Source organism: Chenopodium quinoa, unplaced genomic scaffold (genome assembly GCF_001683475.1).
Source record: "Chenopodium quinoa cultivar QQ74 unplaced genomic scaffold, ASM168347v1, whole genome shotgun sequence".
Taxonomy (NCBI): Eukaryota; Viridiplantae; Streptophyta; class Magnoliopsida; order Caryophyllales; family Amaranthaceae; genus Chenopodium; species Chenopodium quinoa.
In genome coordinates, this window is record NW_018742914.1 from 6,821,489 (window position 1) to 6,840,043 (window position 18,555).

Consider the following 18,555-nt stretch of genomic DNA (forward strand, 5'->3'; position numbering starts at 1 on the left):
AGACTTAGTTGATCCGATTCTTTATCAGGGGGGTTTTACATTTGTTAGAATCTACCAAGCACTCGTATCATAGGTACCAACGATCTTTAAGCTAATAAAATAGGCCAAAGCCCACTTAGATGAATCCTATAAGGTCACACAAAGGGCCTAGATCGAGCACGAGAGGACGAGGCCCATGATGGGCCTCATCCCCTAGCATGGCCGGCCATTTAGAGAAGGTTGGAGGGTTTTGGGCTTCCTAACCTAGTCAAATTATAATGTGATTATAAGTAGATCGACTATTTGCCTAGGATTTTGCATAGCAATTCGATTAATCAGTAAGATCAAAACCCGAGTTAGAAAACACGAGACCAAGCCCCTCAAATCTCTCTCTCTCACGGCACTCTCCTCCTCCTCCCTTGGCGCCGGTTGTGGTGATTCTTGGTGGTGGTGGTTCGTGGTGGTCGGTTAGTCCATTAAAGGTGGTGATCGTGGTTTTCCCTTTCACTCGACCAATCTAGTATTGGTGGATGGATCGTTCGAAGCTCGCGGACTAATTAAAAAAACAACGCTTAAGGCTTTATTCTCTCCCTGGTTTGCCAGTCGATTAGTTTCGTGGAGATCATGCTTCAAAGGTGTAATTATGTGTCTTGTGTGTTATGCATGCGATCTTGGGATTAGGTGGTTTATGAATATGATTCATGATTTTCCGCTTTATAGTACCTATAAATTCCTACAGATATCTGGTATCAATTTGTATTTTCCGCTTTATGGAGATAATAAGTTCGTTCTTTTGGTTCGTCATTATCTATTGCTAAATTATGATAAATGATCTTTGGGCTAGTCAAATAGTCCAAAGCCCTCTAGAATGGATCCTATGAGATCACACAACAAGGGTATTGGGATGGTTTCAAAACCTTTAGTATTTCAATGGTTTCAATATACAAGCAAGGCTAGAACATTTCCCATTATGCCCCAAACTTTATTCTATTTTCATTGTAAGGCAAGAGATTAAAGCTAAATTCATTGTAAGGTAAAATATGAATACACCGCCACATTTGATGATTTTTTTTAAAAAAAAAAATAAAATAAAGGAAATTTTGTCAAAAACCACCCGTTAAAAACACTTTTTTGTCAAAAACCACCCACTTAAAAATTTGTAGCCCAAGACCACCCAATTTTAAAAATTTGTTGTCAAACGCCACCTGAATCCATATTCCGGCGTTGACCCAAAACTCCGGCATTGACCTACCCCACGTAACTTGCATGTGATAGCTAATGAACCCCCCTTTCTCTCACATCTCGCATTTCACCTCATTTAAGCCCCTAAAAGCCGTCACCGGCGCTCACTTCTTCTCTCTGAATTGCTCTCTCGTCGTCGTCTACCCTTTTGGCCAATACACTTCTTCCCTCCGACCTTTCTTTCTCCTTGTCGTCTTCCTATTCCAATGTGCAATTATTTACCCACTTCATCTTCGTCGGAAAACAACCAGCGATTTTCCGATCTCTGTTTCTTTAATGGCTTTCTCATTGGATCTCGAATTACTATGATACCCACTTCGTCTTCGTCGTCAGTATACAATTTATCTCAACTTGCATATCCACTCTTTACGGCCTCAAGACAAGGCAACATCGTACTAGCAACGAATGGTTTTTGGACCTTTTGCTGCCCCATTAACAGATCCAATATCAAATGCCATGGCACTAGCAAAGAATTTGGCAGGTGAATGGGCAAAAGATAATATCAAGGTTAATTCTGTTGTCCTTGGAGTGATTTGGTCTGGGTTGACTGAGGTACTAGTATCATTTCCGATGCAACACTTTAGTGGAGGTAGAGAAGGAAAAATTTAGGTGGTGGAGGTGGTCGGGTTTTCGACTTTTCGTGATTGGAGTTGGGCGCGTTTTTTGGCTAGGTAGATGGGTTTTTCTAGGTTCGTTTCGGGTGAAGGGGTGGATTCAGCCCAATCAGGCGTGGACTTCGCTGGGTTTTTGGGGTGGTTGTGGCGGTTGTGACAGTGGTTGGGTCTGAGATGGTGGTGATGCGGTATGTGATGGTGGTGATGTGGTCTGGTGGGTGGCCATTAAAAGTCATGTGCAAGTCACACGTGTGCCCCAAGTCAACGCCGAAGTTTATGGTCAATGCCGGAATGTTGAGTCAGGTGGTCATTGACAACAAAAATTTTAATTTGGGTGGTCTTGGACAACAAATTTTTAAGTGGGTGGTTTTTGGCAAAAAAGTGTTTTTAACGGGTGGTTTTTGACAAAATTTCCTAAAATAAAAGAGATGACAGATTAATAGGCTAACTGCCATAGTTTAATTACAAACTGCATCCCACTTTGTACAAGGGACAAAATTGATGCACAACAAAAGCAGACCAACACACTGATCTATCATAAAACAAAGCTAATCAACCAACCTAAACTGACAGTCATACAACCCATACCCAAAAGAAACTTCCATAAAGCAAGAAGAGGGGAACTATCGCAGAAACTAGATGACTGAAGCAGCTGCAATGCCTTCCAAATCTTCCTCACACAGGAACTGAACACATTCAAGCACTATGAAGTGTGTCTTATAGCCCACTGCCATATTTTTGCCAAACAACGCAAGGCTATGAGCTAACTTATTTCTTTCCTTGGAACGTGAGTCACAATAGCCACTTCAAACTTCCTTAAAATCTGTGCTACATCATACACAGCAGCAGCTAATTTATGGTGTGGATTGGAGCCTGAAGTTAGAAGCATTGTCCTCAATGATTCTGCATCTGTTTCAATCTCGATTTTCTTTAGCTTTAAGTCCTCAGCTATGGCTAAACCGTGGTTCATAGCATAGAGCTCTGCTGCAAGAGTTGATACAGCACTATACTTGCAGGAAAATCCAACATACCATGAATCAACAGAGCTTTTAATTATTTACCTAAGCACCGTCTGTATTGATCTTGAAGAATCCTTCTTTGGGTGCCTGTCATTTCTTGTTCACAATCTGATCATTCCTCCATTTCTTGTTCACAATCTGATCATTCCTTGGATTGTTACTTTGACTAGAAACCTGGAAAACAACCTCAATAAATTAAAAATCAACCAGAAATTTCGTGAATAAGGATAAGGGACTAGTAGTTTATTGCTCAAAAATCATCAAATTTCTTTGTAACCACAGATGCCATAAGGCAGTAACAAAGATTAATTTCCATTTTTTGTCTAAACTCAAATCATAATATAACCACTCCTTCCAATCAGCATTTTAAAAGAGATAAATTAAAATTTGGTGGTTGAAAAAGCCTTGCAAAAATATCATTCCAAACTATAGAAGAAGAGAAGCAATCACGGAAAATATGTAAGTGAGATTCAAAGGGCTACATCTTCACAAATTGGAGAGATTAGAGGCATACGGACTGCAAGAGATTCTGCACACAATTCCAACACATTTGATGATTCAAATGTTAATATTCTTAGAAACCCCCCTAATAGAATTCAATTTTTTTCCCTAGAAAATATTCTTAGAAACCCCCCTAATCAGTATTCATTTGATGATACAAGGTCAAATCAATCTAACATTAGAACACCCTCTAATTAGGTAGCATTGAAGAACATAATACAGCAAGTTGAACCCTGCCAACAACAACACCCCGCGGATATGCGTCAACGGAAACGTGCTTCAACCAATTCAAAGGCTCTAATCTAGCAGCAAGATGGGCACAAGTATTCCTACTCCGTTTAGTGTGATAACAAGAGAAGGTAACAAATTCATCGACAGCGAGGCAAATATCTTCAACAAACATGACACAAGGCTTCCTGCCAACCTACCATATTTTCATTGATTGACCGTCCTTAGTTCCTCACAACATCTATTTCGTCACATTCAAGTTCCACCTGAGTGAACCCCAAGATCCCAAATCTCACCGACAAAGCTTCCACCAACTCCACAGAACTGTCCACTTTCTCTCTTCGTACAGCCCCAGCTACAACCTTGCCACTATCATCTCGATACACTGCTCCCAATCCTGTCCCTATTCCATCCAAGATTGCAGCGTCAGTGTTCACCCTTATTCTACCTGGTGCAAGTGGCTAGCTAGGGAAGCCCAGGAAAGGGGATCCTCTCTAGACCACAGGCCATTATGCTGCAGGGACTCGGAAATGAACCAGTTGATTGATCAATCCCCTATGACGAAACTCCTGCCACCGCAACCACTACCATTACTGGGTTGCTGCAGAAACCCTTGAATTTCCCTCTATTGCAGCTATTCTCTTTTCTTCTCCCACTGAATATATATATCACACTGGAAATCATATAAGGTGTAAAGCACATAAAGTTATTAGTAAGATAAGTATTAAGCTGCAAAATTGACATTGATCAAGTCTAACAATAGTAATTAGCAGTCTTTAGATAAAAGCAAGCAGTTCTATCAAATACTCTTCACTACTTCAATCTTTGTGGGAACAAAAAGATTTTGAAGAATATTTAGAAACATTCTTCAGAAGGAACACAAAAGGCATAATAAGGAAGTAGACATATTTTGGATTACACTTGCACTATCAAACTATCAAAACCACACTTGCACACAGGGAGATGACATCGGTATAAGCAAAGAAAAGCAACATAATAACTAATGAAATTCAAATCAACTACTCCCATTAGTTACCAGGGGGATGGGGGTGGGGCAAGAACGTTACTACAATTTTAACACCACAAAGGGGAGGGACACCGGTGGGGGTTTAGAAATCCATCAAATCAAGTTTGGCAACACTTTTAATTCATATTAGATCTTCTTCGGACTTTGAGTTCAATTAACAAATCACGAAGATATAACTAAATTTCTAAATAAGAAATTATGAAGAAATTATTACATTATCAAGAAATTATGAAGAAATAGTTTCTTGCATAACCAATTTACCATGTAAGTTTAATTATTAAACTTCCATACTCATTGTGCTATATTTTACAGGGTACAGAGTCAGCAATAATTAAAATTGATGCAAACCTTCTCTTTTTTAACATCAGTTAAGGCAAAATAAACAAACGTCAACTGACCTTATGATATCCCCCCAACTCTTTGTTTTTAATTTAAATTTTTTTTACTAAAAATCATTATTTGGCATTTAGAATTGATTGCCAAAATTTCCCAATCTTTCATAACGACACTTGTTATACTCCCTCCGTTTCTTATTTCTTGCAACATTTTCCATTTATGGATGGTTCACATTTCTTGCAACAAGTTTTTTTTTCCTTATTTAGTAAATTTTTGAAGGTAAATTTACCGTATTACCCGTGCTTATGTATCATTTATTTGATAAATGACCCTCACTTATTTGTAATCACATTGTTAACTTATCATCAACTACTAACCATTTCCACCAAAAATATCATCAACCTTTTATCTCCCCTCTATTTTTATCCAACTAATTGAAGAACAAAATTATTCATCTTCCCAACCACTTCATTCAATTCATCTCTAGTTTTTTCACCAACCTGCAATAACTCCATGGCTTCCTCGTCTCTCTCATCTCCCTTTAAATTCGAAACTTTCTCTCTCCTGTTTTTTTGGAACCCTAGTTCTTTTGCTGTGATTCGCCGCTTTCTCCCTCTTCCTAACTTTCCACCTTACTCCCCTTCTAGATCTACTGTATTTCCTCTTGCAACAATATGAGTTCCTCTGGAAAAAAACCGATCCTAGCTTGTTTTGCTTTGAGAATCTTCCCCCTGAATCACCCAAGGATGACCTCCCTCCAAGTGCGACTCGATACATCAGTGAGAGGGGTTCTGGGAAGATCAAACCCTTGCGCCATGCTAGGATGAGGCCGCTCTCCTGTAGGGTTCGCCGTGGTGCGAAACTTGATGTACTTTCTGATGAAGAGAGTGGGGTCCAGTCTGAATTGGCCGAAAAAACCCTAAAAAACCCTATTGAGGTGACAGATTTGGAAGGGGAAACTGAAGGCAAGGGATCTGTGAAGGGGAAAGCTGTTGGGTCTTCCAAAGGGGAGGTGAAGGAGTCCCGTTCTAAGGCGGTGGTGGTAGGCGGTGAGTCTATGTCTGTCAAACAGCAGAAGAAAGGGTCCCTCTCAGGGATGAAAAGGGTCAGATCTGGGTAGTTCTGGGTTGTTCTGGGTTGTCTGTTGATCCGGAGCTTTTCTGTGATGAGGATTATCACATGGATTTTCTGAGGGATATGCACCCTGAGTGGTTCTCTGTCAATTAACCCTGCAGCGTATAACCTTTCTTCTCCTCAATTCATGTTTATGTGTTTCTCCATTTGTTTTATTGTTGCTGCTTTACTTGATTTATGAGTCCCTGTTTCATTATTGTGTGAATATGGCTTCTGGTAATCTCTGTTTTAGTTGGTTTAACATTTTCATGATTGTTATTTTCTGTGTTATGGTATTTGGTTTGCTAGTATTGTCTGTCTTGGTTGTTCTGTGATGCCTTGAAGGCTGGTTTGATATTGGCTGTTGATGAATGATGAAGCCTTTTTTTATATTGTTGGTGAAACTGTGTTCTTTGTGAATTTATGCTACTAAGAGTCCCACTCTTATGCACAATGACTGGCTTTTGGGACACATAACCTATGTTTCTCGGTGTTTGAGCAACCCCCCTTTGTGACTGATGGTGTGTTGACTACCCACTTCATTTAATTTCCATGCTATTCTGTTGTCTTATGAAGTTTTGGTGTGAAGAGTCCCAACCTATGTATGTTTTGTTTGAGTCCCAACCTATGTATGTTTTGTTTGAGTCCCAACCTATGTATGTTTTGTTTGAGTCCCAACCTAGGTTTTGTGTGACTAAGCCTTAGTAGATTGAGCCATGTGATGAAGGGACTCATTTGAATAACAGTTGCTAGTGGTAGCATTGCTCCATCAATGGCCTTATGGCCCTGGTGTTGAGGTAACAACCCTAGCTGAACTAATTGATATACACATACCCTTGCTGATGGTAATTCAATCTTTGATTTGTTCAATTCATGCATTCATATCATAGTAACCAACAGCTTACCATTTACACCCCAGTTTTCAAAATAACAATGCCCTTACTTAACATGACTGCCTTACATGTGTTGCATTTAGTTGATCAAAATACACATAACCTAAACATTACCTACAAATACTAGTAACATTTAAATAACAAACACTAAATCTTACCTAGGTCAGCAAAATACTATGAAGGTTATGTGTGGCAGTCATACATACTTGTAAGGGTGTTTGCATTTCTCTGTCTTCAGTCAGCATCAACTTCCATTTGTTGCTCTTCTTCTGCTGCATTTGTTGTTGGGATGAACATGGTGTTTAGATAATTGACAGCTTCATGTATCAACTGCTTAGGAACATGTAGATGTTTAGGAAGTACACCTAACTTCTCAAGCTTCTTCTTCTTCATATGAGGTGGTGAGAAGTTGTTTCCTCCCTGCTTTTCCAAGACCTTTATCATGACTGACTGTAATGTTAGCCATATGTACTTCTTTGCCTTAGCCTCAAAAGCATTGTATGCATTGGTCACCTCTTTGATTAAGTCATCCAAAGTTGTGGGGAAGGATTGATATAGTAGGGATTGAATGACTTTGAACAACCCTAGGTCTAAGACATTCAAGTCAGGAGATTGAGCTGGTTGATACACCATTTCTATATTAAAACCATTAACATGACAAGCAGCAATAAACTCTTCATCTTTAGGGATTTGATGAGGCCTTGCATTGTCCCATTGTATTTTGACATTTTTAGGGACAATCTCTGGCCATTGTTGGTGTATTTTTGGGATGATGTGCTCCATTAGCATTTCTCTTATTGCATCTTTGTTGACATTCTGTACAGCCTTAGTTTCCAATGTACCAGCTTCTCTGTTTTTGCTTTTTTTTCTTTGCCATCTTTTTTTCACAAATGGAAATATACCATACTTTCCATCATGCACTAGAGTCTCATCTCTTGCATAAATTGGTTTGCCTATCATAGCCATGAACATGGCCTTGATCTTAAACTTCTTTGACTGTTGACACTTGTAAGGATCTTCCTCTTTTGGAAGGAGGTAGAATTTTCTGGTTTCAGGGTTCAAGTAAAACCATTTTTCATCTATGTGAATTACTTCTTGCATGTCAACAAACTTTGGGTCCCCTTGAGTTGGAATTGGGTTTATGTGACTTAATACCCATTTCAACTTTGCCACCTTATGATTGGATGTCAATGCAGGATGGTTTGTGCTTATGTGTCTTCGGTCTTCCTTTCTTCCAGTCTTCCTTTCTTCCTTAATCTGTGAATCGTTGAATGTGAAACATTCAGTGCATTATTTTGTATAATGGGACAGATTGCAACCATTCATCAGAGTACTCTTTGGGTTTTGGACCAGTCCTTCCCAATTTTTTTGATCTGACATCAATGACATTCCCCTGGGCCATTTGCTTCTTAATGTCTGCATACAATCTTGAAATTGTAGATCTATGAATGTCATGTTGTCTTGCTTGTTGTGATAAAAAACCCTTTGGCAGCTCACCTCCTTGCATTTTTAACAGAATGACATCCACTATTTGCCTTTTTTGTTCAATGGTAAGGTCCCTCCTCTTCTCTCCTTGTTGGGTTGTGTGCTGATTCTGTAAAATCTGAGAGTATGCCCATTCTGCAGCATACTCATCCTCTTAATCTGTACTGGACAGTGATGATTTACTTGATAAAACTTCTTGTTCTTCTCCTAGCAACTGTTCTAATGAAAAAAAATCTTCCATATCCATATCCATTAACAGATACTACCTTATTCTGAACTAGGTCTGGCGATGGTGATGAAGTGGAGGATGCAACTTTTTGGACAACTCAAACGGAACCTGATTTTTGAAGATTTCAAAATGAAGCCGCTGCCCCTAATTTAGCACTAATTAGATGTTAGGATGTAGGCTGGGAGTATTTATGGTAGTTTTTGAACTTGTTTTAGTGCTAACTTTTGTTGATTTAAATGCTAAAATGTATTCATTAGGTGGTAGTTTAAAATGGTGGTGTAATGAACAAATATGAATTGTACTTTGTGCTGAAAACTACTGCTATTTATACCCTCTCTTGCTTGGGGAAAAAGCAAGAGGAGGGAAATATTTGAAGGAGGAAAACAGAAATTTTAAATTTTGGTGAAAAACTGGGAGGGAAAAGTACACCCCCCCCCCCCCCAATTCTGCCATGTTAAAGTAAAAAAAAAAAAAAAAAGGTTGGTCCCTTATTACTTCCCTCCCTTTTTAAAGTTAATCACATGCTCTTTACTCGTGATTTATTCCCTAAAATCTTTTGACTTGGGAAATGTGCAACCCCCCTTTGTTGCAAGAAATAAGAAACGGAGGGAGTATTATAAGTTCAATATTCCACCTTAGAAGAATCAAGAATCATAAAATGAGTATACTAAGGGGCCGTTTGGTTCACCAAGAGGAAAGGGAATGACTAAGAGAAAGGGAAAGAGGGAGAATGGAAAGCAACTCCCCTATTTATTATAGGTTGTTTGTTCACAAAGGAGAAAGGGAATGAAATGGAACTTCACATGGAAGTACCAACTCACTGCCAACAACCAACTCCAACCCCCTCCCCCCAGCGGCGCCGAGATCCCCACCCACTTCGTCGGTCCCCACCCCTCCCTGCCGACGACCTACTCCCCTCGTCCACCGCGCTGCCGCCCTCCCTCGTCCACCGCACCGCCGCCCCTTTCCTTCTAATTGTTGATGTTGTCCCTCTTCTCTCTCTTTTTTAAGTGATTTGTTTGATAGATCTACTGGGTTGATTGTTAATAGAGTTTCATATGTTGTTTTTTGGGTGTTTGGGGGTTGTTTATGAGTTTTTTTTGTTGAGATGGTTAGGGTTTTTGGGGTGGTTTTCATGGTGGGTGTGGTGATTTCGTGGGTAATGAGTGGTGAACGTGGTGGTTGAAGGTAAATTCGAATGAAATTGGGTAATTTGGGGAAGATGGGTTTTTTCCGGGTGGATTTGGGTGGTTTCGGTGGTGAATGTTGGTTTTAGGTGGTTTCGTTGGTGGCTGAATGGTGGCGGCAGGGGCGTCGACGATGTTAGCGGTGGTTCAGGTGGTCACTTGGTAGTTCTGGTGGGTGGATGGTGGATATGTGGTGGTTCTGATGGTGTTAGGGTGGCTAGGCGGTGGTTCTGGTGGTGTTAGGGTGGCTGGATGGTGGCTAGGTGGTGGCGTCGGTAGTCAGTTGGTGTTTTTAAGAGTGGTCAAGGTAGTTAGAAATTTGGTCAAGGTAGTTGGGTGAAGAGGAATTTGGGGGTTTGAGTGATTCCCTTGGGGGTGGTGGGGAATGAAGATAGAGGAAAATGGGGTAATGGGAGGGGTAAAGGGAATGATTGATTTTGTCTATCAAACTTCAACAAAGGGATTCATGGTAGTTGATTCCCATTCCCTTTGTTGAATACCCCCCACCAAACGGCCCCTAACATTTAAATTGGAATTAGCACATAAGTTCTTGCCTAAAAGAGGATATTAATTGTCAATTTTGAATTTTTAAGCAAGCATTTAACACAACAAATAAATTTCAAGAGTTTGTTTCACTACCTTGATTCTTTCCATTAGAGTCAACTTCCTCTTCTAATTCAATGGCAACTGCATCCAAGCATCTTAATGTAGGGGATTTGAAACCTAGAAATTAGCAAACACTTAATATGGAACAAAAACAGAGGGATTCATGAGAAAACAAAATATTTGTAGAAAAATGGTAAACATAAATGAGATAATTGGAGCAATGTGAAATTTAAAATTAAAACATACATTTTTTTTTTTTTAAAAAAAAAAGAAAAAAACGATGATTTTTTTTTTTTTTTTTTTGGAAAAAGACCAATCTCAATCAATGCAAAGCTCACAAAATCAAATGTCCTACAAACCACCAATATTGACCCAACATCTAAACTCTAAAGTACAGTAGATAGGCAGAAAGTTAATAATCTAAACTCTAAAGTACAAATAAAAAGGAATCACATTGTCAAAACTTGTTATATAAACCTTAACAGAATCAAGATACCCAAAAACAATCAAAGCATCATTAATTGGGAAAAAAAACATAAACTTTATTAGTGATCACACCAATTTGCAAAAAGGTGCCTCATGAGATAGTGTAAAGAGCATAAATATACTATATACTGAGTTAATACTAACATATTTACCTTATGACTTGCAAAACGGACAGGCTCCTTTGGGTACACAAACCTAGCATAGATTACCAACAAAACAAAAGAAAATAATGTCAATTACCAAATGTAGCAAGAAACATCTCTCAAGATATGCACTAACCCCAAAATTATCATAAGTTCTGTAATTACACTATTACAGGACATTGATGCAGTATATTAGAAGAAAGATCTCATGAAATTAATCAGATAACCAAAAAAAAAAAAGGGACCAAAAATATACACACTTGCACTCCCCCGAGTTGGACAGCTCTAGATTGAAATTAGAAAAACTAAAACCTTTAGAAACAAACTGTTTCTGAAGCATCACAAACTTAAACTCCCAATCAGAAACCAATTTGGGAATTGCAAATTTTAGTTCCCAACAACAAACACAATTTCTCTTCCCCAATCAAAGCAACACTAAATTGATATTTTCAACTAAAAGTCACATGAAAAGTACAAATTGAACTCAAATTTTCCAAACTTAATTCTACTTTTCTACATTTGCAACCAATGATCCAAATTATACAACCTAAATCAAGTTTCTATCTATTTTCTCCCAAAATCCTAGAACCTAAAATTTACAAGAAAAAGGGTATGAGTTCTCCGAATTACTAAAAACAAATATATATTTAGAAAAACATAAAAATTAAAAGATACCTTTTCAACTAAAATACACATGAAAAGCACAAATTGAACTCAAATTTTCCAAACTAAAATCTACTTTACTACCTTTGCGTGAAAGGATTATCGAATGTGCTAGCAAGTTTATGATTAACGACAATCAACAACAACGAAGAACGAAAGCAAGTAAAGCAAAGAAATAAGAACGAATTTACCATGGGAGCCGGAGTGCCGGGAGGAAACCCACCAATCCACTATGGAGTAACTTGATGATGATGATTACAAATCTTCATAAAAGATGGAAGAAATTAAACAGTATTGAACACGCCTAATAAAACCTATATGAGGGTTATAAGCTATAAATTATCAAAGAAGAAATGCCAAATACCAATTCTTCTAGGAAGATGTACAATAAGCAAAAATAGCAAGTAATCAAGATTTCAAATACTCTATTACCTTCATGCAGTCAAGCATCACATCACCTATGTTTTAGCTTTAAATAAAATTAAATTTTCACTTGCATATTTCCAAATCTGCAGTTTAAAAACAGAATATTGTATTAGAAACTTGTGTATTTCTTCACCAGATGAGTAAATTTAAATAATCTAAACTTATGCTGAAGGCGTGAATCTCACATTTATTATGGTGCATTGGTGTAAAAGAAACCCAAAGGATGCTGATGAAGAGTCATAGGCACAACGACCACCACCACTCATCCCTATTTTACCAAATAAACTAGTTGTGATGCATATATGGAGTATATTACAATTGAGAACAGGGAGAAGCTAAATCTTAAGCATGGGCAATTTCTATTTGACAGTACAAATCCCAACTCTATATACATAAGAGGTTGGAGAAGAGGCAATATTGAGAACAAAGCAGGCTTTCTTTTATATAGAAACAAAGATCAAAAGCAAGCATGAGGCATGACCATAGAGAAATCTATTGTACATTACTCATTAAAATTTGTTAGAGTAGCGTTGCCAAACTCCACTTTATAGTAATATATAGATATAGATAAAGAAACGAAAACAGAAGCAATTACATCCATAATCGATGTCAAACTGCTAACCACCTAAACACATGAAGGGTTAGGGCTTCCTATGAGATAGAAATTGAAACATTTGGTTTACTCGCAATGAATATAGAAAAGCAAGGAACAAAACAAATAAGATCTTTACCTCTTTCCTCCCCCACACCCCCCCCCAACAAAAAAAAATAGTAAAAAAAATTAAAACAAAATTAAAAAAAAATTAACCACTTTGAGCATATTAATGACTTGAAGATAATTGTATAGCAGAAAGTTTAGTTGCAAGCCTTGCAGCATATCACTATGTCTTGCGAAAACAAGAGTCCCAAGTCCATGACTCTTGCCTCAAAAATCAAAGACTTCTCACTGCTCTTTCACTAGCTTGCAAGCATTCTTGATTACGGAAAACAACCCTTATCCACAAATCCAATGAGCCTAGAACACATCATCAGTGTTTATCCTTGATTGACATGCTGAAAGGGGCTACCAAGAGTCACTGCCCCCGTCTGCACCATCCTGAACCAGAACCATTTATGCTTACTGCCTCTTGGTAATGTTGGTATGCTGCAAGATAGCTTACAGCCAGCCGAACCATAACAAAAGACTGTCTCACAGTGTCCTCGCACAGTTCATGATAATCATAGAAAATCTGCACACTTCTGCTGCCTGCTGTACAATTGTACATAACAAAAGACCATCTCAAAGTGCACTCATGCAGTTCTCTGATATTTATCCCCCCAAAACGCATTGCAACTGTAGCAGCTCTGGAAAATTCTCCTGACCAATCTGCAGCTGGAAGCTGTTTCTCTTCAAGCTTGACCAGCACAAAACCACCCTCACCACACCTTTTCAACACTAGGATAGTAAAAGACAGCAGGGATATCTCACTGCGCATACTGGGAAGCCTCTTCTAGATATTCATTCTTGTGAGCAAACACTGGAAAATTGTCTCTACCTCTCACTAACGACTGCTGATGACTTCATTAGCTGATGATCCCCAAAGTCTAGCAATTTTTCCCACCAACAAATTATATACTAATATTAGATAAATTAACAGATTCATCTTCTGAATCATCCACATTTTCAACAGGGCCACCAGAACATTTTTCCACCAAACTATGATCAATCCACTTTTCAATCCATCCCAATCTTCTTTCTAAACTGAGTACACCGATATGCATAATACGAATATCAACCTGGACCACTTTTGCACAAGCTCTAAGTAGGATATAGTAATCAGCATGGGCAACGTAGCCTAAAGAACCATCACCCCTCTTCCGTGAATAGTGCAGGTGGTCGCGTCTCTTGACTTCCACCCTTGGTGGTATGTAACAGAAACGGTGTTCTTCCATATCTATTTTCAGATATTTAAGAGCTATATCTTCCAAATTTTGAGATGAAGACTCATCTCTATCCATAGTTGCTGGAAATTGACATGTTTGTGAACTTTGCTGAGTATTATCAGCACTTGGATCCCAGTTGGGGCTGTTATAGTTAGACTGAAACCCACTATCAGCTGCTGGAGAGCTGGAAATTTCTTTATCATTATGCTTCTTGCTGCCCTTTGATGGGGTACTGAAAAATTTATCATTGTCCCTTGACCTCTTCTGATTTGATCCAGATTCAAACTTCCCAGATGTTTTAATGTCCTGAAGAGAACTTCCTTGTTAATAAAAACATACGACGATTCTTTCAAAAAAAAATACAACAATAAGAACAAAGATGTACAATATATTCTCAGTATATTCATCACAATAGAAGTGCTTAAATTCAATAAAGAAACTAAATTTCTACCGTCTAAGAGTTACTAATGCTAGTTACCACTTAAGAGTTGGCAAAAACAAGAAATCACAGCAAATTCTAAACTACTGGAAAATCTGGACAACCTTACAAGTTGTTCCCATATATGTTTAAGCATAGGCAAACAAATCGAAGCCCAAAGCATAATATTGTGGCACACACATCATAGACTAGAGGCACCACGTTCTGCAAGAATACTTATAAATCATTTAAAACATGTTTGTTTTGACTAGTAAAATAATAGCTACTCTCACCTCCATCCCTCAATTTATTCACACTTACTTAACAGTCCATTAGAACTCTTGTATTACTTTGTATATACCCTTTTTTTTGTTCTTACTTTATACAACCATTTCTTTTTTTCTGCCCATTTTATTTAACTAACCCCAAATCATTTTGGGACTACGGCCCTGTTATTGTTATTGTTGTTGTTGTTGTTGTTGTTACTTAATAATGGTATCCTATATTGTTTCAAATTTCTTTTTGGGGGTAAAAATCACCTATTTAATTCCCCAAAATACTTTAAGGGCACAAACATTTACTCAAATTTATCTCTCTTTCAAAGTATGTCATATGCTCCACTGACCACTTTCCATTTAAAAATATTCAAACAATTACATGCTTTACCCTGCCTTATTATTTGATAGGATACCTCACCAATATTAAAGCGAACAATTGTACCAAACCCTTTTGTAAAAATAAAAAAGAGTTGAAGGGAGTATTATAATGAAATATTCACATTCATTCTACCAAAGTAATTGAGCTATTATTAATTTAATTGAATTAATTCAGAAAATCAGAAGGACAAAAAAGGACTGAAGTGATGAATTTAGATCAAGTAGCTTGTTTTGTTGCACTGAGTTTCGCACTTCACCAAATACACTATGTTGCTGTGAAGAAGTCAGTGCTTCCATGTAAAATGTTCCTCTATGTAAAAACTAAGCTCCAGGAGAATTAACTGCTCAATCGATGTTGTTCAGATTTTTCCATAGAATTGAATTCTTAGAAGTATCCATCAATTAGATGTTGGATGAATGAAAAAGAAGGATTTGGCATGATATTGGAGTGTTAGTGACAAAGTATTCAAGCCATAGCACCAACCACTTCATGAAGGCATAAATCAAGTTATTATCTAAATAATAGAAATCTGTAAATCGAAGATAGTAGCCAATGCAGATATATATATTTTGATAAAGAAAGGCTATGGCTTGTCAGGAAAAATAATCAATGTACCTCTCGATTTTTCTCATAAAAATCCCAAAGTTCTTCTATAAAAGTAGGATCCTTGTATAATGGCTCAACACCAGCAAATACGACATCCTTGCAATACTGAAGATAGGTTGGTAAATCTTTGGAATATTCTGCCAACTCGAGAGAATAATAAAAGGGCAATGAGAAAGTAACAAAGGAAACAACACAACAAAACATACATACATATTTGGAAGTAGATAGCTAGGGCAGTGAATATTTTTTCATTTGAAAAAAGAGCTCCAACATTACCAAATTTATCACCCAAATCATCGTATTTCTTTTCAAGGTTTCGCAAAAGCTCAGTGCTATCAGATTCAAATTTATGAACAGACAACAAATTTGTCTCAGGTTCTCCACTCAATTTTGTAGGTGCTTCTTCAGCCCCCTTCTTTGCATTGGACTTGTCAAAACTTGCTGCCTGACCATCCTTTGAAGAGACAATTGGAGGAGACAAAGTAGATTCCCACTTGCCAAAACCATTGAGATTATATAGAATCCTAATTGTGACAATCAGTATTGACATCACACAAACACGAGACGGAAGCTTTTCCTCACTTGCAGACAACCATAAATCAGGAGGCATTGACCACTCTTGTATGCGGCAGGCATATGGAAGAATTTTTTCCACAGGAAGAGATAACTGCTTTAGATAACGGTAAGCTATTCGGTAAAAGTTGACTGGGGGCAAATTCAGGCCTACAGATTGAGCTATAGATGCTGCCATTGACTCCAACTTCTGTAAAGGAAGTTGTTTAGGCTTAAACATAGAACTTGCTTTTAATGGACATACCACCGAAGCATGTTGATGGTATTTCTCAATCTGTATGATGGATTCAGCAATCTTAGGAAAAGCACCAAAATAAGGAAGCTTCCCTTCAATAGACCATTTTATAATATCGGTTGGAAGAACCGGTTCTTTAGCAATATGACAGGCCAAATACGAAACAGCCAAGGAGCATGATAAGGGTATCCTTTTTTTCAAAGATTTAATCCATATGACTACCATACGTTCGTTAAGCATATTTCGAGGCTCCTTTTTACAATGGCTTCCGACTTGTAATCTCTTTTCACCTGAAAACAACAAGCCCCTCTACATGAATACGTAGGCCAAATGACTAACTAATACGAAGTAAATGGATAAATGTTGAAGTGCCTGAGAAAACAAAGGTTCAAACAGACTGGTCTCAACTTAAGCTTAATAATACATGATATACCACCTAGCATATATAATTACTCTACATTCAAACCGCAAAACCAAAACTCTAATTACTCAAGCAGCACTAATCGACACTTATGCAACCATACTCAATTTAACTTATGCAACCACACCCAAAAAATCAATCACTACACTACTTTGGGCACAAGTCAATATTCTAAGACATTCTCAAGATAACCAATGCAGTCATACCAATATATCGATTGCTACACTATATTTGGTAGCACATGGAATTCTCAAGATAACAAATTACAACCATAACCAATAAAACTCTCAAAATAACCAATGCAACAATACTTGTTAAATCAATCACTGTACTATATTCAGCACAAGTCAATAGTATAAGATAATCACAAATTAATCAATGCAACCATACCCAAATCATCAACAAAACAAAAAACAACAAAATTGACAAATAGTAACAAATTTATTATACCAGTTTCAGAATCCATGATAGTTTTATCAGCCCAATCATCGTCAAAAACCCGAGTAGAAGCAAGAAAGCGCAACCAAATAGAAGCAGCAATCCCACAAATCAAAGGAGTAACACCAAAATTCTGCACAAGAGATTCACACTGAAACTGAAGCATTAACTGAAGACCCAAAACATATCTCTGACGAATAGCATTGCAGTAATCTTCTTCACTGAAATCACCCCTTTTAGGGGTCTTCCCAAAATCGGAAGGTTCAGTGGGACCCAGATGGGTTTCGTGGGGTTCAGTGTCGGGGGCAGGAACAGGGGCAGCGCGTCTGTGTGCGGCGTTGTAGATGGCGCCGCCATGGGTGCCTTTGTCGATGAAATCTTCGTCGGCGTTGGCGTTGTCGATGATGTCGGCGGCTTGGGAGTTGCAGTTGGTGCAGTAGAAGCGGCCATCGTCTTCGTCCATGTAAAGACCAAGGTAGCCGCAAGTGCTGCATTCCAATTTACTTGAATCGGTTGCCGCCATTGTTGGTGATGGTTTCTAAATTACCCTAAAAAAACCATGCAAATTCTGCAAATTGAAATGCTGGAGAAACAATTTCAATTTGCAGAATTCCAAATGATGAATGAATGAATACTCTGGTCTGATTTGAGTATTAAAGCTGGGTTTTTTTTTTTTTTAAACCAGGGTTTTGGGTTTATTGTGTGTTGTTTTCGCTGCCTTTGATACGGAGTACGCCAGTACCGGAAAAATAGACCGGACCAGACTAGACCGTATCTAAGATATGTAGTATTAGTTTGGTCTCTAGGTCGAGAAATTTTAAAAAATGGTCTTTGGTGGTCTAAAACCCTTGAAACTCCAATCTGGTTTGTTTGTTAGAAATCATGAATATAAACTTTGAAATGCTTAATTTTTATTCCATACCTTAAAAATGTTACAAATATTTTTATATTACTATGAGTTACATGTAGTGAGAACGATTCGGCAAAATTCTCTCTCGATGCTTTTCTCTGCCATGGCTGAAAAAACCCATGCACATGAAAATTCCACTGAAGAAAGAGACCAATTAACAAGCTCAAACAAAAAACCAAAGAGAAAGATCACTCATC

The 18,555-nt window shown here is 37.9% G+C and overlaps 1 protein-coding gene across 3 annotated transcripts; it reads right to left on the reverse strand.

Annotated features, from left to right (window-relative positions):
* Positions 1-935: 935 nt before the first annotated feature.
* Positions 936-18,315, reverse strand: LOC110728074 (TATA box-binding protein-associated factor RNA polymerase I subunit B-like). Of its 3 annotated transcripts, XM_021907693.1 has the most exons (10): positions 17,461-18,315; positions 16,058-16,879; positions 15,791-15,918; positions 12,363-14,406; positions 12,184-12,260; positions 11,943-12,014; positions 11,098-11,140; positions 10,493-10,576; positions 3,784-4,256; positions 936-3,028 (listed from the first exon to the last, which is right to left on the reverse strand). In XM_021907693.1, exons 1-4 carry the CDS (start codon positions 17,969-17,971, stop codon positions 13,786-13,788), a joined length of 2,082 nt encoding a protein of 693 aa, XP_021763385.1. In that variant the 5' UTR covers positions 17,972-18,315; the 3' UTR covers positions 936-3,028; positions 3,784-4,256; positions 10,493-10,576; positions 11,098-11,140; positions 11,943-12,014; positions 12,184-12,260; positions 12,363-13,785. The 3 variants fall into 3 exon arrangements, with proteins under 3 accessions (XP_021763385.1, XP_021763387.1, XP_021763386.1); XM_021907695.1 differs by lacking the exon at positions 3,784-4,256; XM_021907694.1 differs by lacking the exon at positions 936-3,028 and having other exon boundaries at positions 3,311-4,256.
* Positions 18,316-18,555: the final 240 nt, after the last annotated feature.